The sequence below is a fragment of the Dermacentor silvarum genome, chromosome 1 (genome assembly GCF_013339745.2).
Source record: "Dermacentor silvarum isolate Dsil-2018 chromosome 1, BIME_Dsil_1.4, whole genome shotgun sequence".
NCBI classification, from domain to species: Eukaryota; Metazoa; Arthropoda; class Arachnida; order Ixodida; family Ixodidae; genus Dermacentor; species Dermacentor silvarum.
In genome coordinates, this window is record NC_051154.1 from 144,063,442 (window position 1) to 144,087,665 (window position 24,224).

The 24,224-nt window shown below is 46.4% G+C and overlaps 1 protein-coding gene across 3 annotated transcripts in view; it reads left to right on the forward strand.

The window, feature by feature from the left end:
- Nucleotides 1-24,224, forward strand: part of LOC119436180 (cyclin-dependent kinase 10-like) — a 70,914-nt gene that overhangs the window by 21,384 nt on the left and 25,306 nt on the right. For all 3 annotated transcript variants that reach the window (XM_049655983.1, XM_037702950.2, XM_037702951.2), the window contains exons 7-11: nucleotides 10,838-10,890; nucleotides 13,311-13,380; nucleotides 13,971-14,030; nucleotides 14,116-14,239; nucleotides 18,102-18,151. In XM_049655983.1, the coding sequence (XP_049511940.1) occupies nucleotides 10,838-10,890; nucleotides 13,311-13,380; nucleotides 13,971-14,030; nucleotides 14,116-14,239; nucleotides 18,102-18,151 (357 nt within the window). The remainder of the gene's footprint in view (nucleotides 1-10,837; nucleotides 10,891-13,310; nucleotides 13,381-13,970; nucleotides 14,031-14,115; nucleotides 14,240-18,101; nucleotides 18,152-24,224) is intronic.

A 24,224-nucleotide genomic window follows, 5' to 3' on the forward strand; every position in this document is an offset into this window, starting at 1 on the left:
TCACGGCTATCACACAACCTTAAAGGAAGTTACCAGAGGCTGAATGTGGCTGTTCTTCCATGGCTGCAGATACAAATACTTCTGAAAAGATCACAGGTATCTTGGCGACTACACAATTTACTAAGGCATGCTGCAGGCTGGCTTCAGCGGTCGCAGACACAAAATGCACTTGAGTTCACAGGTACTACCAAATTTAGTACGGCATTTTTGTAGACTTGCATAAACAGTCGTAGACCCACAAAACTCTGGGTTCATAAATACATAGGCTCCTAGGAAGTTACCACTGGCTGGGCGCAGCTTTTCATCCATGGTTGCAGATGGAGAGGAGAAGAGATCACGGGTACGTTGACGGCTACATAATTTAGAGTCGTGCGGCAGCATCAGTTCAGCGGTCGCAGACACGAAAATGCACTGTTCAGATCACCATACCTGCCAACTCTCCCAAATTGTCCGGGAGCCTCCCGAATTTTTCTCACATCTCCCGAAAAGTGGCCGCCACAGCACTTTTTTTTTTACAGCGAAGCTGTATCCTTCTCGTTGGTCGAAAAATTTTGTGGCGTACAATTACAAAGGTTAACAATTGTAGGCAAACGGCATATCTTTCTCTCCAATCAGGCATACAGCATATATATATATATACGTATATATATACTTAGTGACGTCGCCACGCTTTCGTATATGAAAGGGAAACCGATCTAGCTACTCATTCAGTTAATTTTAAGACTCCGATGGGTAGACCACATAAATTAAAGACACCAGAAGAATAGCGTGAATACAATGCTCGATAATGTGTGGTGTTTGATACAGCTTCGCTGGACGTTCGCAGAGCGGGAGGGCGGCCATTTTTGTTTTTGTTTTAACGCCTTGTAATACAGCCATGCGAGAAAGCGGTGCGTGAGCAGTTAGTCACCAGCATGCACCTCGAATCGTGGTAGCGGTCACTGGCACCACCACGAACGCAAGCAACTGACGAACGCTGCCATATTAGATTTTCCGGATTGGCTTGTCTCAGGCTGGGTTGCGTGTTTTTAGCAATCCAGTCGTTATATGACCGTGAGTGCACTAGGCTTCAGTTGGCTTTGTCAGGTTGTCGAGAGAAGTGCGAATGCCTAACTACTCTGTTTCCCCGAGTTTAATTGGAATGATAGATGGCACTTTCAAAAGCCAAGAATAAGTACTTACAAGTATTTCTGAGCTCATACACGACGGAGTTTCTGTGCTTTGTCACTTCGCGGAGTCGTGACAAGTATGGACTCGGTACCAAGTGCACCGTTTCGCACGGCGGCAGCATTTGGGGGGGGGGGGGGTCAAAATTTGTTTGACCCCCCACTCCTCGCACGGCGGTCTCCCGAATTTTCATATTGCTAGGTTGGCAGGCATGGATCATAGATGTTAAGAACGTTAGCGGGGTTTTCTGTGGGCTTGCTTCAGTGGACCTGGCTGATGGAAGGCACACAGCTGGGCTGTTAAGTATGCAAAGAAACATGTGTTAGAAATATGTGCAAAAATTACTATCCACCTTGTGCATGTTAACAACCTGCACTTCTAACAGCAATCTGCTGGTTCTGATAGCAACTTTGCTTCTTTGTGGATTTATACAAACTAGCTGAGCTAACAGTCAACAGAAAAGCTGTGATAACTTCAACTAAGCGCAAGCAGTGATGCTACTGCGGACTTATGATTTGGAGCAATTTGGAGGAGGCAATTTGGCATTTGGGAGCAGCTGATTTTTCACATCCTGAAGTATTTCGAAAAAGCGAGTTGCAATTTACATTCAAAGACCTGAATAATTTGCACGTTCTTACGAGAAGCTTGGTAACATTTCCATCCATTGCAGATCTCGTGGAGAAAAAAATGCTCTTCTGTGCATGCGACACACACACAAATTGATATTGTTTCATGTATTGCTAGTTTTCCCAGATGTCATTCGGTATATCCTGACACAGAAATGATGGACACATTGGCGGCATGCAGTTACTATAATCACGTCATGCTGCGCTTCAAACAAGCTACAGTAGAAACCCGCGTACCCGGGTGTTGCGTTTTCCCGGCTGTTCCGTCGTTTTCGGCCGGTCCCGGCATAGCTCCCATAAGACCCAATGCATTGGTTACCCCGCTGTTGCGTCGCAACTGTGAGACCGTCCTCGCATCATGCGTTGCGAACTGCCACCCCGCACCAGCCCGAGCGGCCATTTTGACTTTTCATGTCGCTTGGCTTGGTGGCTTGACGATGGTATTGGCCGCCCAAAGTGCCGGGGGCGACACCTATAACGTATTTTCGGTTTACGTCAGCAAAAGCATGGCCTTCGAGATCCGTATTTGCTATCTAAAATCGTGTCAATGACGCGTTAGGGCCCTAAAATTGGTTACGACGCATAGATATTCGGTATAAAGTCCAAGGGCGATAACGCCGTCACCGCGCGCCGTATGCTGTATGTGCGAGTAAAAGCGTGTGAGGGGAGCCGACGACCGCGGCCAAATATCGCGCGCAAGAAAGAAAAGCGGAGAGGAAGCGGAGGGAGATTCTAGAAAGAGGAAGCGCGCGCTCGAGGCACCGGCGAGGGATAGCGGGCGGCGTTCTACTCTGGCATCAACTGCGGCGGCGCGCGGTCCTCATCATGAAAGCGATCTGCGTTGGGGGTAGGTAAAGTCCCTATATAGTAAAAGTACCGCCATTTACTCTATCCTCCGCCGTCTCCTCTCCTAAAGTGCTTGTTTTTTACTTTTTGCTTGCGAAAGCAAGTCGGCGGTGGCGCCCCTAGAAAGTCCTCGTTGAAGCTTTCAGGCCGGGCGCGCGCCGCCGCCGGCGACTGCGGCGAGTGACTTTCAACATGGCTCTGAGACGGAAAAAAAAGTTGTATATATATAAAGTAGAGTGTACTAGAATATTGTCTAGTACACTCTAATATAAAGTGAAAGCGCGCGCTATCATCGTCCAGTAGGAGATACTGGAGAGAGAGAGAGAGAGAGAAGCGGCGTTGATCAAAGGATGGCGGTACTTTTCCTATATAGGGACTTTAAAGGAGTACTGACACAGAAATTTTCGAGCTTGTTTTTTCTGCCGTAATAAGTAGCTAATGACCCAGTAATCACGGTGCGAAACCTCATTTGCTTCAGAACGCTACAGGTAATTATTTGGAGTTTTCTTTGCAGCGACCAGTCCATGTTTCGGTTTCAGAGAGCAACGAGATGGGCGAAGAGGGATTGTAAACACAGTGAACACGTGATCGCACAAAATTGTGACGTATTCAAGCCAGCGCGCTCGCAGGCGAGCCAGCTTCGTGTTGCTAGTTCGTCTGCTACGCCTGCACGAGCTTTGCGATGTCGTCGCCGTCCTCGTTTTCGTTATCCAGCGGCAACTATTTCCTCGAGGCGGGAGTCGCCACCGTATTTGACGTGGCCAACCACTTCTGATTCGATCCACCACAGGCGAGCTGGCGATCGCTGGGGAACGGTATAGGCCTAGCTCTCTGGCTGTCTGATCCGGGGCTAACGGCCCTTGCGATCCGTCCGCAGCCCGTAACAAAGCACCTATATTCGTCAACACAATCAACGTCTGCACATTTATGGCGCTCATAACTGACAGTGCAATTAGTTTTGCCGACGGCGTTGGTAGCGATGAGAAAACACGTTAGCAAGGCGAGCCGCTTCGTAGAGACGATTGCTGCGGCGGCTGCGCTGACCGCTTGCGAGCCAAAACCACGCCAACAATTAACTATATCGCACAACGTTTCATAACATGCACACTTTCGAGGTCACTTTACTCTTAAGAGTTATCTGTTGTCAGAAACAATTGAGCCGATTTTTATGCCGCCGTCAGCGGCGAACGAGGCGAGCGTCTCGACCAGGGAGAAAAAAAAAAGTTGCAGTGGCTTAGCTCGGCTATGCCAGGATATACGTAGCGTTAGCAAAGGTTCAGCTGATTATTCTTAGCTTTCCTGGTTGTCTCCTACGCTCAACCGCTAATTGCCAGGCAACTACTTCGGGATCCGATGAGTCAAGCTTCTTTCTCCGTTCTTCTGCGCTGTTGAGCAGCATTTGCGCTCTCCTTCTCCATGGCTATACCACACTGGCAAACGCCAGTCAGAAGCGCAGCGGCTCCAGCGCAGTGTCAGACGGCGACTGCACAGCGAGCGTGCGCCGGCGCCAGTGCGTCTACCACGGCTACAACGTCACTCCTCTGGAATGCGCAGACCGGCGGCGGTGAGTCGCGCGCGGCGGCGGCTCCGGTGGCTCCGGTGCCGGCTCCGGTGCGCAAGCCGTGTGACTTCACTGATCCTTGCGCATGCGCAGCACGGCTCTTGATGTGCCGCGCGAAACGGGCTTGGCTATGCCAGTGTAGCTAACGCTACAAAAAAAGCACCGGGACGATCGGAGCGGCGAGGAACCTGCTCGCCGGCCCCGACCCGACGGCAGCGCAAACTCGTGACGTAGCTACGGTGACGTAGCGTTTTCTTGGTTATTATTTACAATCCTTCCTTGATGTCAATGTCGCGAGGTGCTGCGCTTTGCGGGTGGCTGCGGCACGTACTTTTAAATTTTATTTTAAATATGTTCTAAGCTATATTCGCCGCTGATATTTTGTAGACGATGTGTGTGTCCTCCTAAATCGATCTCACGAGTTATCTCGACTTCAAATTTTTGTGTCAGTACTCCTTTAAAAGTATAGACGCGTCGGCGGCTCGTAGCTTTGTGCGTACGGTGTGTTCTCGGCGCTCAGTTTGCATTGAAGCGGTAAACAGCAGCACGAAGGTTACTTCGATCTCTACTGCTGCGGCGCTTCCTCACGCCAGCATTCGTCAGCGCGTGTTCGCGCTCATACACGCGCTCATCGAGTGTGATGTGTTCATGTTTGCCTGTGCGCGCTGACACCATGCTTGTTAATATAGGTAATAAGCTAATGTTTACAAGTTTATACGGACGATAAAACTACTAGCCTTACTTCGTATAGCTGTCTAATTTGCAATCGCAATCGATGCTTCGGCATTCGGGCAAAACCGACTTTTTTTCTCACGTAAGAATTAAAATATTGTGTGCAGTTCAACACTACTCACATTTCTCAATTTTTCTTGCTTCTCAACTCTCACAGTTTATTTTTTTTTTAACGGTCCCGTGAAAAACGTATCAGCGGGGTTCTACCTAGCTGCGTTTCCGGAGTAGATAACTGCCGCCGATTAATCGCCAATTGACCTTGAAGCCACGAGCTGGAACCGCAGAAACCGCACTTTGCCGTTGAGCCGCCTTGCAAGGCAGACGCGCCGCGTCGGCGCCGTGCGTGGCACTGTGGCTTAATCGGGACGCACGCGCTACTACTGTTTCGTCTCCTGTTTGCAACTAAGGTTGCAACGCCCTATCATCACGTTGCACGTTTTAATTCCCCGGTGGTGCAATTGTCGGCGATAGACGCCGTCAAACCCGAGAATGTTTGGCGCAGTAAATCCCATTTGGCGCACTTTGGCGCAGGAGTGGAATCACTGCGCAAGGATAAAAGGAATTCGCCGAATGTCTCTACACTGCATGGCTTTGTCAAACGAGCTGACAACAGTAAAAATGTCGCAGTTTCGCCCGAAACGGGAAGCAGTGATTGCGATAGCAAATTACCAGACAGCTATAATGAGTAAATTAAGCAGCTAGTACGTGTTATCGCCAGTGTAAATTAAACATTCGCTTACAAACATGAACACATCTCTCTCGATGGCAGGGGAACTCGGTGTCGGAAGGTTGGCGTGATGAAGCGAGGCAGCAGCGACAAGCGATCGCTTCTTGCTGCTACAGCTACCAGATCTTTCAGTTACCAGATCTACGCGTTTCCAGATTTTGCAGAGCTAAGTTTACGCGGCCTTCGACAGTAAAGCAGCGCGGGCCCAGCGCTCACGAAGCCACAACCCACGGCGGCGCACGTACTCTGCGTACGCCGCGTCAGCGGAATTTCGCCTGAAGTGTCCCTATTATCGGAATAATAATAAAAAATCGGGCGAACGTCGACTACAGCTTCACAAAGAATATAATGGCAATATGGGGATGCAACGGTTTCGTAGTTCGAAAGAGACAGTGTGGTATGAATTTCATCTTGTACAGCATGTCGCGCACACATGGCTAGCCATTCTTTGGCACGAGCAATATACCGGCCTAAAGGAAACGCGGGGGAATTCAGCAGCACTGCCGACCAACCATTACGGGCAGCAAGTGCTCCGATAGTGATAGAAATGCCAACAAAAGTTTACTTATTCCAAGCTTAGGTTGTTTTACGATTGCTTTCGCAATCGCGGTTAGGCAAAGAAAACTCAAAGGGCAGACGAAGCTTAAGCGACGCGGTTAATCAGTGAGGGCAGGCGCGTGACACAAATTTAGCAGTCCATAAAAACAAACCAGTGGCGCATCGACGGGGGGGGGGGGGGGGGGGGTCGGGTGTTATAACCCCCCCCCCCCCCCTTAACTTAACCCCCCCCCCCTTTTGTTTAACCCCTTTTCTTTCCTTGCGCATTTGAGTACTGCGACTAAGAGGTAAGACGCGAAATCGTCCGCACACTCGCAAAAAGCGCATTTTTTGACAATTTCCCGTGAAGAAATTGAAATTAGTGCTGTTTAGATGGTATTGGCAAACTGTCAACCCCCCCCCCCCCCCCTAGCAGAGATCCTGGGTGCGCTACTGAGACAAACGTTCTCAGTTATTAATACCAAACAATACGACCACGTGTGAAGGAGCCATAGCGCGCAAATGTTTCGATCGTTACAGGAAGCTGACACCTAAGCGTGATCTTATTACCATCGTAATAGCATGCATCCGACCACATGTAAATAGGCAGCAGTTTAAAGTCGCCCAGAAGTTTCGTTATTCCGAGAAACATGCATGGCACTGTTTGGCACGAATATACCAGCCGTAAAGACAAGCGTGGTAAAGTTTAGCAGCGCGGCCGGCCAATTACCCATCACGTGCAGCAAGTGCTCCGATCGTGATACAGATGAATACATCTGTATTCCACGTCCCAAGTTCGCGCTCGAACCTGCACGCTTATTCCTTCATTCCAAGGACAGCGACCAGCTGTTCCATCATCCTTCAAAGCCGCGATTTCCACGTATTGTATAGAATCCCACTCCCCTCTGCAACGCACACGTGGCATTCGGGATATTTAAATAAAATAAAAATTAAATAAATAAACACAAATAAATGTACTTCAGTTAATGCATATGCACTTTTACGATTGCTATCGCAATCATTACGCAAACAAAACGCCAATGGCAGACGAAGCTTAAGCGACACGGGCAATCACTGCGAGCGCGTCACAGAAAGTCAACTCAGACAAGCTTTCATAATAAACAATGCGACCACGGGCGAACGAGCTAATTAGCGTAAACGTTTCGATCGTTACAGAGCTGAGACGTAGTAAAGTTGACGTAGCCCCATAGTACCATGCATCCGACAACGTGCAATAAGCTGAGGTCTTACAGGTCGCCTAAAGGTTTCGTTATTCCGACAACGTGCACGACACTATTTGCCAAACACAACCCTGAAGACGCGCGTGGTTAAATTCAGCAGCGCGACCGGCTATCACGTGCAGTAATTGAGTGCTCCGACCGTGACACAAATGCTTACAAAAGTTCAGCTATTCCAACCTTACGCAGTTGTACGATTGCTCTTGCAATCGCGGTTGCGCAAACAAAACGCAAGCGAAGTTCAGGAAAGGCTATTCCGTACAGTTCATGTCGGGAACAGTTACTATTAATATTTTTATTATTATTCGCCACTGTTCAAGAAAGACACAGCGATAACTCTCGCGTACCCATCCTGTGAGCTACATGGAAGGATCTTTTTTTTTTTTTTTTTTTTTTCTCAGCGCTGCACGGAAACAGTATAGCACAGAATAAGCTCTAAAGTTTGCAGAAAAGCAGTACGATGCGACCAAACTCAGTATTGCGGGATCACAATTAACGGATCGTCACTGGCCGATTGATGTTACCGTTGCCGCCAACAATGGCGATGTAGAATGCCCGGTATTCGATTACGCGCAAACACGACGACCCGCTATTCGAAAAGGTTGCAGGCCTGCTAATATAAAAACACTGGCTCCATGAACTGTCACTCACCTTTTGATAGGCGTAAGACGTACATGCGCCGTGGAGATTGAGCTCACGAAACATTCATCTGGAGCTGGCAAACGTTCACGCGGGAACTGATGAGCGCGTTACACAACCACCACGTACCGAGACAACGCGCGAACTGAAGGCGGAGCGCCCGGAGCGCACCAACCGTCAGGCATTAGAAGCCTACTGATTAGGGCGAAGAGTCCCAATAAAACGGCGCCGTTGAGTCATGTGACCGACTTCGCGCAAAACAGCGCAAAGCGTACATGCAACAGGCAGTGGCGAATGGCGGCGATTTGACTGGATAAGGGCAGTACCTGTTCTACGGCGGGGGTTGCAGTACTCGGCTGTTTCGACATGCTGAGCATGTCGGAGAGCGTAGGACACGTTTGATTCGGTTACACCTTGCGGTAGGTGGCAATGCGCAGTTGTTTCAGTGCTCTACGTTCGTGACGTTTCCTCCCAATATACTTGTGTAGTTTGGGTCGTTCATTCCAACTTCTCCATTTATCGTCTTTTTGGCAGTTAGATCTGAGTGCGGCAGCTTCACGTTGCTCTCTGACATGTCTTTTCGGAAGAGCGTGCGTTGAGGGCAGCCGTACAGGAGACTTAAATTGCCTCGATAAGATCACGTACGTAGTACGTACGATTTGGATTGTGTGTGATCGTCCCACATATGCCCGGTATGGGACATCCCGTTGAAAACATACTTCGGACATCCATAGGATTAAAGTTTTCGGATTTGTTTAGATCCCAGGACTTCAATATTGTGGATTTCCGAAGGATGTTTTAAATAGGACGCCCCGAAATTAATGTCATCATATTATCCACTGGACGTCCTAACTAGTACTTGTACGTTCGGATCTAATCGGGACGTTCAGAGGATATTCGTGTTCCAATGAATTCAACGCAAACGAAGCGGCGAAAACACAACGCGCGAAGTTAGCAGCAGTCGGCACAGTCTGTCCGCTTCGCGGATCGCTTTTAAGATACGGTCCGCGCGGCTGTGCCAGAGTACGTTTGGTCGGTCCGTGCCGCCGGAGTCCTTTGATCACGGTTGGTAACGCTTCGGCAGGGATGGACAAGGAGCTAAAAGAGCGATAACGGTTTATGATGATCGAACGTAATCAGCGCACATGGCGCCGCCACCTGCAGTACTTTGCTTGCGTTATCAATGTACCTTGCGCCTCCGTCCGCACCAGTTCGTGTCGCCGCAGGCCGCAGCGCTGTCGTTTGTAGTGGTCGGATCAAGTATAATGACACCAGGTTGCGTGGAGATGAGCAAGTGGCGCAAAGACTGGCACAAAGACAACTCGCGGAGGAGTTTCTGCTTGACATTTTATTGCGATAGCAATTATATGGACACTCCAAGCGCATTTTTGCCGTCGCCGTGAGGTTCCGTATAAAGTCCAACGGCGATAAAACCGTCGCCGTGCGGTATACGTTGTGTGTGCGAGTGAAAGCGTGTGAGGGTGAGCCGGCAACCGCAGCTTTATCTCGCGCACGCGAGAGAGGAAGGCAGCCGGAACCGCGCGCGAGGCGCCTAAAGGAGGAGACGGTTGGGGGGGGGGGGGGGGGGGGGGCAGCTTGAAAGCGATCTGCGATGTGGCCGAAGTGTGTGTGCGCCCGCGGGTGCTCCTTATCATAGGCCTCATCTTCAAAGCGATCTGCGATGGGTACAAAGTGCATGCGCCTAGTGCCGGGAGCTTCGTATGCGCTGTGCTTTCGACGTTTAATTCGCGTTGAAGCGAGAGCCAGTGCGAAGGTCAATTTGCTCGCCGCCGCGCTTTCTCATTCCAGCGTTTTGATGCGGTTCCGCGGTCATCGAGCGAGATGTGTTCATGTTTACCTGTGCGCTCGTGACACCGTGCTTGTTTATTTAGTTAATAACCGAATATTTACAACTTTATACGGCCGATAAAACTACTATCCTTACTTCGTATAGCTGTTTACTAATTTGCTATCGCAATCGGTGCTTCGCTTTCGGGCGAAACTGCGACTTTTTTTAGCCATTGAGCTGGTTGCCAACAAATTGTCCGTCCCTGCGTTGTAGCACCGCTTCATCCTCGACATCTTTGCACTGAGTCAAAGCGAAACTATTGTTTGCCGCAACCGCTACAGACGAAACCGTGGTGGGTGTTGACGCGATCATGGATGGTGATTGCGCAATTATGAAGGCATGTGGCCAGTCGCCGATGCATTGTTATGCGCGGTGATAAACGCAAGGCTTTAAAGGCACAATTAGGCACGAAGCGTTCCGACGTTGCTGTCGCGTATGATTTCCGCTGATGACCATGGCAATGCGGACTTGGCGAGCACGGAACCAGGGAATATCAGTGGCTCGCGGAACCCTGAGGAGGAGCCTGCGGAAGCTACTTTGAGAACCCATGGTTTATACACTTGTAATCTGTTGACAAATGCAAAACCTGAGGAGAAAGTACTGTGTAATGCTGTGTCAAAATTGTGTCTGTCTTCATGTCTTGCTTTTGCATTCATCAGTTTTGTATCCAGATTATTTGACCATTTTTTATGTCAAATGGCAGGTGAAGATATTGCCAGCACAACAAAGCTGACACCCTGCTTCTTGTTGGCACGAAAATAGCAATATTTGCTTGTAACGTTGCATGAAATCACACATGGTTACTTGACCAAAGAAAGTTCTTTTTTTAGATCTGCACTGGGAATCAGTGGCCTCTTTTGTGGTAGTGTTGTTTTTAATATCTCTTTTGCTTATTCTTGCCTTAACATGTTTCAGGGATTTAAAAGTTTCAAACCTCCTCCTGACTGACAAGGGCTGCCTAAAAATTGGTCAGTTTGTGTTATACCTTTTTATTTTGTGATTGTGATTTTTACCTTAGAATAGTTCCATCTTGTAGTTTACTGGTATGAATGCAGCACTTCAATAATGGAATTATGCTGCTTTAAGCTGTTTTATAATTAAGGTGCAGCATTTTTGGTTTCTATTTCTCAAGAATTCTGCTCACTTTTCTGGCAGTTGTCCATTCTTTCCATGTTTATTTGCATTGATGTGTTTTTTCGCAATGCCAGCGGTATTTCTCATTAAGCTGATGTGCAATGCCCACCCTCTGCATTTTTTATCAGTGTAACATTACCATAGTAATAGAAGAAAGAAAGCATAGTTTGTTTGGGATGACACCATGGGGAAGCATATGCAACCTTCATGCGTACGTATTAACCATGCAATTCAGTGAATGTTCTTAAGATTTGGCTGCAAGTTGCTAAGTAGTGGCATAATGACTGCAGTGAGGATTTTGTTTATTGCATTTATTAAAAACCATAAAAATTATATGATTATTTTTAGTCTCACTCAGCCATAGCTGAAAGAAACTGATAACTGCATTTAATTGTACATATAATTTAGTGCAGATATGGTTCTTATTCCTTGCTTGTCTAAATGAGTGCCAGCTGCTATCATGCTATAGCATTTAGATATGGCGAAATTCTCGCAAATAACCCTGTTCTACTCATTTTCTTCTGTGGCATATTCTGTTATGATCCAAATTGCAAGTTTCTTTTTTTTTTTTTTTGGTTAGAACGTAATTTTGGATATTTTTTAGGTGTGTTTCAGTTTTAAACGAAAATGCCGGACTCTATTCATAATATTATAACAGGTGCCACGGAATAGATAAGGGGCTAAAGCAGATGCACAGGACATGTGCTTAAACTAAAGTAGTGGCGACCTGTTTCGTGTTGTGCACCACCAGTAGATACAGTACTTCATTGCTTTCTCTGCTCCATGCAAGCTTGCATGCAAGTTCTTGAATGTGTTTGGCCAATAAACAAGACGAAGTTGTGTTAGAAAGACACCCCAGTTCTTTTGTTGATTGTATAGTCGAATGCCTCTACAATGAAATTGCTGGTATAATGAAAGATTGCATGTGTCCCGGTCAAATTTATATTTTTTATGTGTATAATGAAAAGCCTCTACAGCAAGGATTGATACAGCAAATTTGCCTGTACAACAAAGGAATTTAGACATCCCTGACAGCTAACTTGTTCCTTTACCACAAATGCACCTAGGCATTCTGCCACTGCCCTCCCCAGCTGCCACTGAGCTACGGTCAGCGCTAGAACTATTGATGTGCTTGATGAGCGTGCCGATCACAGCAATTATTTTAGTTTTGTTGCAGAGTTCCAGGAATCACTCAACTCACTCGAACGCCGCATGTTGCAACGCAGCAATGGGTGTGACAGCTGACGAACTTGTTGGGGTTGACTATGTAGTGAGTTGCCCAGAACTGATGATTGACAATGTTGCTGAAGCCAACAAGGACAGGAAAGAGGTGAAGGTCGACGAAGGCAACAGTTAAAAAGCTGAAGATGAAAAAAAATAAATAAACGACAATGGTGGGGATAATAGCGGCATTTACGCTCTACAGCCATACCTTGCATCACTCCCGAGTTTTGCCACAGGGCGTGCGTGAACCTTAATGTCATAAGGGTGGCTGCGCTCGTACATTCCGTTGCAGAAAGTTGTCAACTTCGTTCACTAAGTATTCCTTGAATTTATGTTAAATAATGGTTTTATTTTGCTGAATATGCTTAGTCTGCTCAACAGGGAATGAGTGGTACGGTGCTTGATCTTTACAACGGAGTCACCTGTATAATGAATGATTTTGGTGGTTTCGAGCACTTCGTTATAAAAGTGTTTAACTGTATTTTGTGGACGGTTATGCATGGACCCAATGGGCGATTGTGTCAATGGCAGGATGAAGGAACATGTCTTTTGTTAATGTATAATCACCGAGTGCATTTGCTGGTTCATTGTCTCTCCTCTGGTTGTCTGCCTTGATTTTATTGAGATACTAACAGAAGCTAGAATACAGTTGCTTTTGAACTTCTGGAAAATGTACTCTTGTAAAGAAAGCAAACATGTATCAGTGCTGCTTTTGTAGTGTTGTATACAAATGAGATGCGGGTATTTTATCATGCATTGTGGTTTGATTTGTTAGTTGCTTTATCCATTTTCTGGGTTTTCGTTCTTTGTTTTAAACATCTGATGACAGCCTTTTAAGCCTGCAATAAAAAAAGCACCTCTTCTGGTGCTTTTTTTCATGGTGCTTGTGTTATGCAGTATCGAACACCAGCTAAAATAATAAAAATCTCTTCTTGCTTTACGCTATTCCTGTTGGGAGCCATGATATCATCATTGCTAGCCACTGTTTGCCCTTTTAGTCTTTCATTATGTTTCTGATTTTCTTTTGTAGCTGATTTTGGACTTGCAAGAAAGTATGGTCTTCCTGTGAAACCTATGACACCACGTGTAGTCACACTTTGGTGAGTTCTTTCAAAATTTTAGTAATTAGTGCATTTCTTCATGTATCTGGTAATATCTAGATTACTAAAGTTGTCTTAACTACTGCTAGATTTTAACATTCATTCCAAATTACCATTTGTGCTGTCATTGTCTTCTGCTATATGCTTTTCTTGCAATGGTGTTGGGGAAAGTGGAGGTGTGAGTCTCCTGAATCCTGCTCCTATTGTACAATCTTTATCCTCACTTCCTTGCCTCTTCATATCAAGGGCTGAGCTGGTTTGCTATGGAAAAAAGGCTATGCACTTCTTACCATAGTTGCCCTTCAGCCTGCTAAGGACTGCCAACCTTTGAAGCTGTAGTGGTGTAGTGAAATTCATGGAATCAGTCTAGTATTGTCTCAATGGAGCCAACATTTGAAGGAGCATTGTAGCCTCACAGGAGGCAAGAAAGGTGACAGTTGCTGACAGTTGCTGACAGTTAGAGCAGATGGAAGTCTATGTGTGGATTGACTAGTTTTACCTCATAGCATGCATAACCTGTACTATTAGCTTTGTTGTCATCACTTTATTCCCTGCTGTGTGTGTTCTAATTTGGACACCTATTTTCTCAGGTATCGTGCACCAGAACTGCTGCTGCAAGCCAAGACCCAGACCACAGCCATTGACATATGGTAGGGCGTAATGTTAAAAACAAGCCATACTGGCGATAGAGTAGGCCAAGCCGTGTATCTCACTTGTATGCTTGCATGTTACAAGGGCTGCTGGCTGTGTCCTGGGGGAGCTGCTGTTACATAAGCCCCTGCTGCCAGGGCGCTCCGAGATTCACCAACTGGAACTGATCATTGATTTGCTGGGAACACCCAACGACATGATATGGCCTGTATGTAGTCACATATCTTTTTTTGTTACACGTTGGCTAGTTCCCCTTCATTGCCTATTGTCTGTTAAGCCTGCTTGGAACATTTCTCGCATAGGAAACTGAGCTGAGCATGCCTTGGTCTCTCTAATGGCAATAACAGTCCTGGCATGGTACACTGCTGCAGTTGCCTCTTACCATGAAGATAATTTTAACAAAAAGAGAACACTATAGTGATGAATGCAATTTATTTGCTGTGCAGAAATATCATAAATGGTTATAGTAGTTTTGATTGTAGTGAAAATAGTCGCAGGGGGGGGGGGGGGGGGGCATTTGTTACCATGCTAGACCTAAAACAAGGGTAGCCTGCTGTAGCATTCTTCGCATCGAATTGCTGAGTTCATATGAATTGTGCGCTGTGTAGGAAACTAATTGGTGTTCACATCATACTTTTTCTTTTTTTTTTTTAATCTTCGAAATGCCGTCGCCCACATGAAAACGTGCAGGCAGGCATTAAAGGACACTAAAGGCAAATATTAAGTCCAGCTAAAGTGCTAGATTAATCCTTGAGAGCGTATAAGGTGTCAATATTGTCACGAAGATAATTAATACGAACTCGCCGAAAGAGAACAGCCTTCTTTAATGATGGCCAACACTCAAGAGAACGCGCGCACACCTGCGCCCTTCGTCGTCTTCTCTCTGGCGATCTTGTGCCTGTAGTGGGCAGCTGACTTGTGACGATCGGTGCCTGTAGTGGGCAGCTTACTTCGCGTCATTACTCCTCACGTGAAAAGCGACCGTCCCGGTCGCCGGTTGGAGAGGGTAAAGGGCGACAGAGGGCGTGGGAGAGAGTTGATCACAGGGGCACTTCATCTCGGCTCGTGCTCGCCGTCGGCTCGAGCTCATAGTAGTACTCTGAGGGACGACCTCGTAGTTAACGTCGCTGAGTCGCCTGACGATCTTGTACGGGCCAAAGTATCTGCGCAGTAATTTTTCTGACAGCCCCGGATGACGGACGGGTGTCCACACCCAAACATAGTCGCCGGGTTCGTACTGGATGTTCCTTCGGCCACTGTTGTAACGGCGGGCGTCGGCACTCTGCTGGTTGCGGATGTGGTTGCGAGCAAGCTGTCGAGTTTCTTCGGCTTTCTGGATGATGTCGTCAGCGTTGTCACTTCTTGTTGTTCCGTTGTCTACCGGGAGCATGGCGTGTAAAGGTGGTGTTACGCAGCGCCCATAAACCAGTTCAAATGGTGTGAATCGGGTGGTTTCCTGCACAGCCATATTGTATGCGAATGTCACGTATGGTAGAATTTGGTCCCATGACTTGTGCTCTACGTCAACGTACATCGAGATCATATCAGCCATAGTTCTGTTGAGGCGCTCGGTTAGTCCATTAGTTTGTGGGTGATAGGCCGTGGTTTTCCGATGATTGGTGTGGGTCAGCGTGACGATCTCTTGCATTAAGTCAGCAGTAAACGCAGTTCCTCGATCGGTTATTAAGATGGAAGGAGCCCCATGGCGTAGTACGATTTCGTGGACAAAAAACATTGCGACTTCTGTAGCGGTTCCGCGGGGCACAGCTTTGGTTTCTGCGTACCTCGTTAGGTAGTCCGTTGCGACGACTATCCATTTGTTTCCTGTGGACGACGTAGGAAATGGACCGAGGAGGTCCATTCCCACCTGTTGAAACGGTGCTGGAGGAGGGTCCAGGTGTTGCAGAAGACCAGCAGGTTTCAAAGGGTGGGTACGAGAGGTACTGGGATCGTTACCCAGCACCTCCACCAGTAAAATGTCACGAAGATAATTAATACGAACTCGCCGAAAGAGAACAGCCTTCTTTAATGATGGCCGACACTCAAGAGAATGCGTGCACACCTGCGCCCTTCGTCGTCTTCTCTCTGGCGATCTTCTGCCTGTAGTGGGCAGCTGACTTGTGACGATCGGTGCCTGTAGTGGGCAGCTTACTTCGCGTCAATATTATCGCAAACAGAGCTTTAGTAATAGAAAAATTGAAGTAAATGCAGGACACAATTTGTGATCTGCAATTTGTGACCCCCCCGGACATTCAAGTACTACTGTACTAGCCCGATGACGTAGACACCCATTACAACTCTGTCACTAGTACTTAACCACTCGTAATAAAAGATCATTACATTGCATTATAAGACGGAAGAAAATGTTACTTGTCCAGTTCTATGCCATTTTTAGAAAGAAAAACAAAAACCTCATTGACGTTGCCCTTGGCAGCATTTCAATAGTTATTGCGTAGTGCCGTGCTGGTTTTGCTGGTTCACGAAACTTGCACAAACTGCTGGTCACAGGAAATGCCATGTCACATCCATATGATGTTGCGGGATGCCTGAACGGTCCACGCCACTTAACCAAGAGCAGCGGCAAAGTGCAGCGAAATCCTAGGTTCACTTGGTACAAATAAGCACATCAGATATTTCCTGTTATATATGCACTGCCCTGCACATAAATACATCTACATACATGTACTGTCTTGGCTCAGTTCCTCTATCAATCAAGCAATCAATCAATCAGTGCTTATTTCACAAATGGAAAAATTACATAGATAAATTTACAGAAGGAGGTCCCAGAGCACAAGGCTGCATGGAGACCTTGCGTCAGGAAGTTATATAAACAATAAATGTTGAGTAGAACAGCAGTATGTTACAAAATCCATATAGTCAAAATATTAGAAGACAAACACAGTTGAAACATCAATCCTTTACAATATAAAGCAACCAATACATGATAACAATTCAGAGTACTACTAGGTATTGATAAATGGTAGCAACTGCTTTTTGAAAATTACTAATGAGGAAGAATTTTCTATGGCTGCACATTTGTGTTTTGCATAAAGAAAACATGGTGCACTCTGTCAGGTGCCGTTTTACTCTCTGATGGCGATGGCATATGCAACGTGACCACTTTCCGCTCAGGGGCGGGCGATTTTAATTGCGCTAAAGGAATGTGGACCCTTCAGACACGATTTTCTTTTAAACTGAGTCTTTTCTTGGCACGAAACAAGCGCTGCGAGGTTTCTGCAATGGTATTTTAACAGATTGCGTTGACCTAATATTTGCCTTTAGTGTCCCTTTAAGAACTTCACCTGACAGATGCCAAGATCTTAGATTCCCATGGAAAATGTGCCATGCAAGTCGGCCTTAAGCGAAAAGAATTTCTGCTTGGTCTGAGACAGCAGTGCGCACTAAGCATAGTGTGCCTGCAAAGGTCTTTTCAATATTTTTTTTTACGGTTATAATTAGCCCTTGCTGTGCCAGCACTACTCTTGGTATTGCTCTAAGTCATTCAGACAGCACCAACAGTTTTGAATTAGAAAGTGTGTTAGCAGAAATTAATTAAGTTTAATTGGAAGCATTTTTACTTCTCAGAATTATGCTTATGGAGTTTGTGCTGAGACATTATCCAAGTGCATCCTTTTTGAGCCTGGCCCTGGTGCAGGCAGGCTTCTGTTATTCTTGGCTGTGTCCGTTGTCATCGTATATTAGTAAATAACAACAATAAATACTTATGGCAGAACCTTATTGTTTGCAAGTTAAATCCCCTTTCTCTGTATGATTTGATAGCTGTGTCATTCACACTTATTTTGTACTAGGTTTTGCTGTGCAGTCTGCTATTTTACATCGCGTTTCACATTGTAACATTGTCGGGCTGTTTGATATGAAATAAGTTGTTAAATTTAATTATTCGCTTGCTGATTTCTGCATAGATATGCTATTTGGTTCTTCAGAATTGCTGTGTCGTGAGAATCAGTAGCATTATATTTTTCTTGAGTGCCAAGATTAGCATGAGCTGATGCAGCACTGCCTTCCTCCTCCCCTCCTTCGCCCTCTCCCCATCTTGATTTTGTTAATAGGGCTATTCGAAGCTGCCAGCACTGGAGAATTTCACCCTTAAGCAGCAGCCGTAAGTGATTCCTATTGTGTACTAGAGTGCACTGTTTATTTTCTTTTTGCAAATGTTGTCTAAGGTTCCTGGACCCCTTAGAATGTTATGCATGAGTTAATTAAAACACCTTTTTTTTTCTGTAGTTCATAAATGATTGTGTAGCGCAGTGCCATGTTATGCTAGAAGATGGCCTGACCCATGTTTATGTATTGTAAAAATGATGAGCCTGGGGAGTTTTGCTTGGGTGAAAAATCCTTAGATGCTTAACATCCTTAAATACATAAGATATTTGATTATAGCGGGTGCGCGAGGTATTTGAGAACACTATTCCTTATTGCCAATGACACCAGCAGGCTCATCATATCTATCAAGGCGTGCGACTTCTTGTTGGTTGACCCCTTATCATTCATAGTGCTCAGTTTGTTCAAACATGTAAGCGTACAGGTTGACACAGGAAATGAAATGCCATGCAGTCCTCGTCGCCCTGGCTGCACACCACAGCGACTTGGTATTTGCCACCTTTCTGAACGTAGCGAAGTCTTTCGTTTACAAGATGCAGACAGAACTGATGTGTTCTGGCGGTGACTTGGCATCTGTGGCGAAAAGGAAAAAGCACAGTCAGCGGTCAGACGTCGTCAGAACCCCTGATTTTCTCCAGCGGTTGCAAATCATCGTGAGTGACGACCCAGGGAAGTCAATGCGGGCCATTGCAAAAGAGCAGAGTTAACTATCAGGCTCGCTGTGCACGAACGAGGACTTGAGGTACCATTCCTATGTCATGAGGAGGGGGCAATTCCCGATAAAACTGAGGAAAATCATCTGCTCCAGTCCAAGCGCTTGCTAAGCAAGCTGAAGAGACCTGAGGAGCCTGGAATGCTCTGGTTTTCTTCAGATGAAAAGAACTTTGACCAGGACCAAAAGGTTAACCGCTGTGACGACAGGTGGCTTTGTGCAAGCGCTGATGAGGTGCCTACAGTGATGCACACAAAATTTCCGTCGTCTGTGATGGCGTTAGCCGTCATCAGCAACGAGGGTGACGTCATGCCGCCACACTTTTTTGCAGAAGGGCTCCGCATTAATGCTGCCGCGTACGTGCTTGCCTCGGTTGTAAAGGCCTGGATAGAGGCTGTTTCGAAAATAAGACCTTATGTCTTTCGGCAAGATTTGGCTCCCGCCCACACCACCTGTGTCACCCAGGAATGGCTGGCTGGCAACTTCTATGACCACGTCACTCCCAAACTTGTGGCCTCCTCGTTCTCCAGATTTAAATCTGCTCTACTACTATGTCTGGGGAGTCGTTGAGAGAGAGGCCAACAAACAGGCACATAATACAAAAGACTCGTTGAAGGCCGCCATTGTTGACTCAATGGCCAACATCTGATCTGTGCATGCAGCCATTTCCAAAGCTGAATTGAATCGGTTATTGCTGCGGATGGCGGACACATTGAGTAATTGTAGAAATAAATCGTAACAGAAGTATTTCCCAAAGTTTGGTGGAAAATACATTTTTTTGCTGGAGATATTCATCTCCACCTGAAGCCAACATTGTGTTCTCAAATACCTCGTGTACCCGGTAGATTGAAAAGTGAGGCTAGCTAGGTGCTTAATGTAGATATTAAACAACAGTGGCCCCAGCGCTGAGCCCAGGGGTACACTTGCTTGAAACTACTAATTGGCTTACTTAAGCATGGGATGTATTCTCGGATGATCACTTTTGGCGATACTATCCTTTTTGCGGGATGTAGTCATTGTGCTAAATCAGCTTATGCGGTTTTGCTAAACTAGCCAATAAAGTGAGCACTGAAAGTGATATCGCCGAAACTGACCGTTCAAGAATATGTCCCCATTTCTCTATATTCATACATTAAAAGGGTCAGTAAAATGTAAAATATTCTTTGAAAAAATATTGGATGCATACCTCTGTAACCTAAATGCAGTTGAACTGTTTTAATAAGAAAAGCAAATAATAGACGCACGATGTCGGCAAACTTTTTTTCCCCCTCGAATTTGCTTTTTGTTGGAATCTGCTTGTTTTAAAGGGGCCCTGAACCACCACTTGAGCTTGGTGAGCAAACACATTGTGTGGGTAGAGCATGGAGCTATGAACATTGCAGCCAAGTTTTCCAGATAAATGTAACACGTAGAGTTAACAAATGGCATGTAAGCACAGCTCCCCCTCTTTTCAGAGAGGGCTCCTCCTTTCCATTTTTGAAACTGCCAGCTGGCATCAGGGCCGGTATTTTGTAGCGATGCCTTTCCAGTAATAATGCCTTTTCGCACTTATCGCAGTTTGTCAGTGGTCAGAGCGACGGTCTGCTCGCATTATCAATGGAATCAGCCGGCCGTGAGCGGTGGATGATAAGAGTCAGGGGCGGATCCAGGTTTTTTCTGAGGGGGGGGTCAGCTTCTGTCAATGATGATGATGATGATAGTAGCCTTTCATATTTGTCGAAATTCACCGTTTCTGCTCACGATAAACCCGCGTTTTATACCTCTAGAGCAACACCTGTAGCCCATCATGGCGGCTCAGTCAGCTCAGGCGTTGCGCTGCTGAGCACGAGATCGCGGGATCGAATCCCGGCCGCGGCGGCCGCATTTCGATCGAGGCACAAAGTGAGATGATAATAGTCGCTGTGAACAGTCCAATTAACTAAAATTGAACAATTATTTTTTGTCGACTGCGGTAAGTGGGTATGTTTGTATTGAAAACTTAGAGGCAGTCGTGTTTCTTACTGCAGTCAATAAAAAGTTAATTATTCAATTTTAGTCAATTCGGCTGCTGACAGCGATAATTATCACCTCACTTTGTGTCCCCCTGGCAACATAACTTATTTGCGCAGGTGCTCTTCACGTGCCTCCCAGTGCCTAACTTTAAGAAAACCATAATGCTCAATTTTGAACACCTGGTATATCTAGCCTGTATTGTTTCTTTAAAAAAAATTTGGGATGATCTGTTGCAGGTTTGTTATAAATGCGTAAGCACGGGCCCGTCTTTGGCGTTCTGCTGGGACACATTGATTTCCTTAAGGAGATTATTTGTGTTCGGCTGAGACACCTTCGTTTGCTTTGGAGCTCCAACGCGGCTACAGTGTAACGCGGCAACCACTACGCTGGTTGTTTACGATATGCGAATCACCGCGTATGAAGACTCACGACGCCACCTACAACAAGAACGATGTGTTTTAGTAGTCGAGAGCGCGAGCCAGCATCTTCATGTTTTGTTTCCCGCGCGACGCCATCTCTTTACACAAGGCGCGCATCTGCTCCCGTTTCTCTAACCACGCGACGCCATCCTTAGCCCGCGCGCTGGCAGTTGACCGCTGACGTCACGCTCCCCCACTTCGCAGCCGCTGCTCGAGACTTCGCCCCGCTCCGCGAGAACGCCCACGCACTCAGATAAACGGATCCAGCGGCTCTGACCCTACTATGCCTAATGTACGGCAAAAACTGCAAAGTTACAATGAAAAACTTGTAGCGTACGAACGGTACTGTGCCCGTACTGGATATTGTCAACGTGTAACTGTGATCACAATGAGTGCTACAGTTTAAAAAAGTTGCCCATGCATAGTTCTTAGTTTAGCTGTTAGTTGTTATTTATACAGGGTTTGTCCGAAAAGTAATGTCAGTGAGTCGATTAAAAAGAAATTATTGATCAGATCGGTACAACACAATAAAATGTTTCAAAATAGGCTCCTCCTGCGTCGTTACATTGCTTCTAGCGAGATTTCCAACCATCGAAGGCGTCACGGTAGGCCTCCTTAGGAATGTCCTTTAGAGCCTTGGTGCAAGCCTCTTCGACTTTGCCAACTGTCGCGAAATGATGTCCTTTCATGGGAATTTTCAAGCGCAGAAAGAAGATGAAGCCTGGGAGAGCCACGTCAGGACTGTAGGGCGGCTGGGGAACCGTTGACATCTTTCAATTGGCCAGGAAGCGGGTCACAAGGAAGGCGGTGCAGGCTGCATGGTGCGTTGTCATGGTGAAGTTTCCAATCGCTCCCGATATCAGGCCGGGTGCGATGAATCCTTCGTTTGAGTCGCTTGAGCACTTTCACGTAGAATTTGGCGTTCACGGTTGTGCCATGAGGTACAAACTCATGGTGGACAAGGCCACTGATGTCAAAGAACACAATCAGCATGGTCTTGAACTTTGACTTGCTAATTCTGGTCTTCTTGGGGCGAGGGGATGCCGAGCTGTGCAACTTGGCACTTTGCCTTTTTGTTTCGGGGTCGTATTCAAACACCCAAGTCTTGTCACCTGTGATGACATTGTCCAAAACGTGGGGGTCACTTTCGCACAAGTCCCAAACCTTCTGTCATGTTTCAACTCGGCTTGATTGTTGGTCGTCCATTAATATTTTGCGCAAGATCTTCGCGCACACTTTTCGCATTTGAAAATTATTCGTCAAAATCTCGTGAACGGTACTTTTTGGAATGTTTACTGTCTGTGCCACTAAACGGACACTCAAACGAGGGTCTGAGTACAAAAGATATCTCGCGCGCTTCACATTTCGTAGCTGATTGTCATTGATGGCGGTACAGCGCGGGCTTCATCGCTCACCTCTTCACAAACTTCTAAAAAGACGTTGTGCCCCCGGTAAACTTGACGTTCTGACAAACAATTATCACCAAAAGCTGTCTTTATCATTGGAAAAGTTTCCACTGCAGACTTGCCGAGTTTCACACAAAACTCGATGGCAATCCTTTGTTCCAACGAGCGCTGCATTACGGCTTGCACGGTAAATAAAAATGAGTTGACGAAAAACCTTGTCCTTACTCTCCAGATTGTCGCAGACGACTGAGCGACCACGCCTGCTTATTCTAACTTCCCCTTCCACCAATCCCAACTGGTCTTAGCGCGCTGCGACGTTTAGTCGCTTCACAATATAATCACTGACATTACTTTTCGGACAAACCCTGTATATGAACACTTCCGCAAGTGGTCTCTTTCATTAAGCAGGTTGGTCGCGGAACCGATGACACCCCAAGGGGCAACTAAGTTGATCAGGCGCGAAGGCTCTCGCGCGGACATCGGCGTGTTTGTCAAAAGGGACGTCCCTTCGTTCATTCGACGCCACCTACGGGACGAGTATGGCACCGCCGGCGCCAGGAGGTCCAAGGTGTTCTTGAGAAAAAATTAACTACGGCAACTTCGCGACACCACACCGCGACGGAATACAACTAAGCTTGTGAGCGAGCTAGCTTTACTTCTACATGGCTGATATCACTGGTACTCGCGAAATATACTTTTGAAGAATGCTAGTGGCCATATTTTCTTGCGACAGGGCCATCCCCCTGTCAGCGAGGGGGCGATGCAGAAATCTGAGGGGGGGGTCAGGACATCCGGACATCCCCCCTGGATCCGCGCCTGATAAGAGTAGTATAGAATAAGCCACAAGGCATCGCTACAAAATCGCAGCCCAGGTCACAGCAGCCCATAGGCACTGGCCATAGGGTGATTGTTTTTCACCACAAATTACTAGTGCTCACAAGATCATTCGTGTGCACGCCCTGCCATATTTCTCAAAAATGATTCGAAACGAGAAAGCAATGGTTGTTAATGCATTGTGTTGTTCTTTGGCAGCGTTGTCAGAGGCCCATCTGAAAATGTTATCATAAGCGTACTGCAAAAACAAAAGATAGAAAAAAAGTGAGCATTGATGAGTCAAGTATTGGTATTGGCACTGCTCCTGCAGAAGTGTGGGGAATGGGGAAAGTAAATATTGCCCTCCTAATTCCTCCAGTCATATTAGGTATTCTTTAAACTTTTCTTCAGGATTACATTTTTTTTAAGGACACACACTTAATTTAACATCCTCTCAGGGCTCAGAAAAAGCTGTTTCAAGATTTAAAGGCTTCCAGGTTGGCCCTTGAGCTTTCAAAGTGTGCACTGGAAATTCAGTACGTATTAGACAACATGAGACATTTCATGCTCACATTGAATTTTATTTTTTATCAGCATCCGGGATTACAGGCAAAGTAATGCAAAATTATAGAAATAAAAAACCACTGCCACTGACAGGGTCTAATATCATGTGCAGTATAGGTGTTAACTGTGTAATCCACGTTAGCAGTCTTGTTCATTTCCTTTATG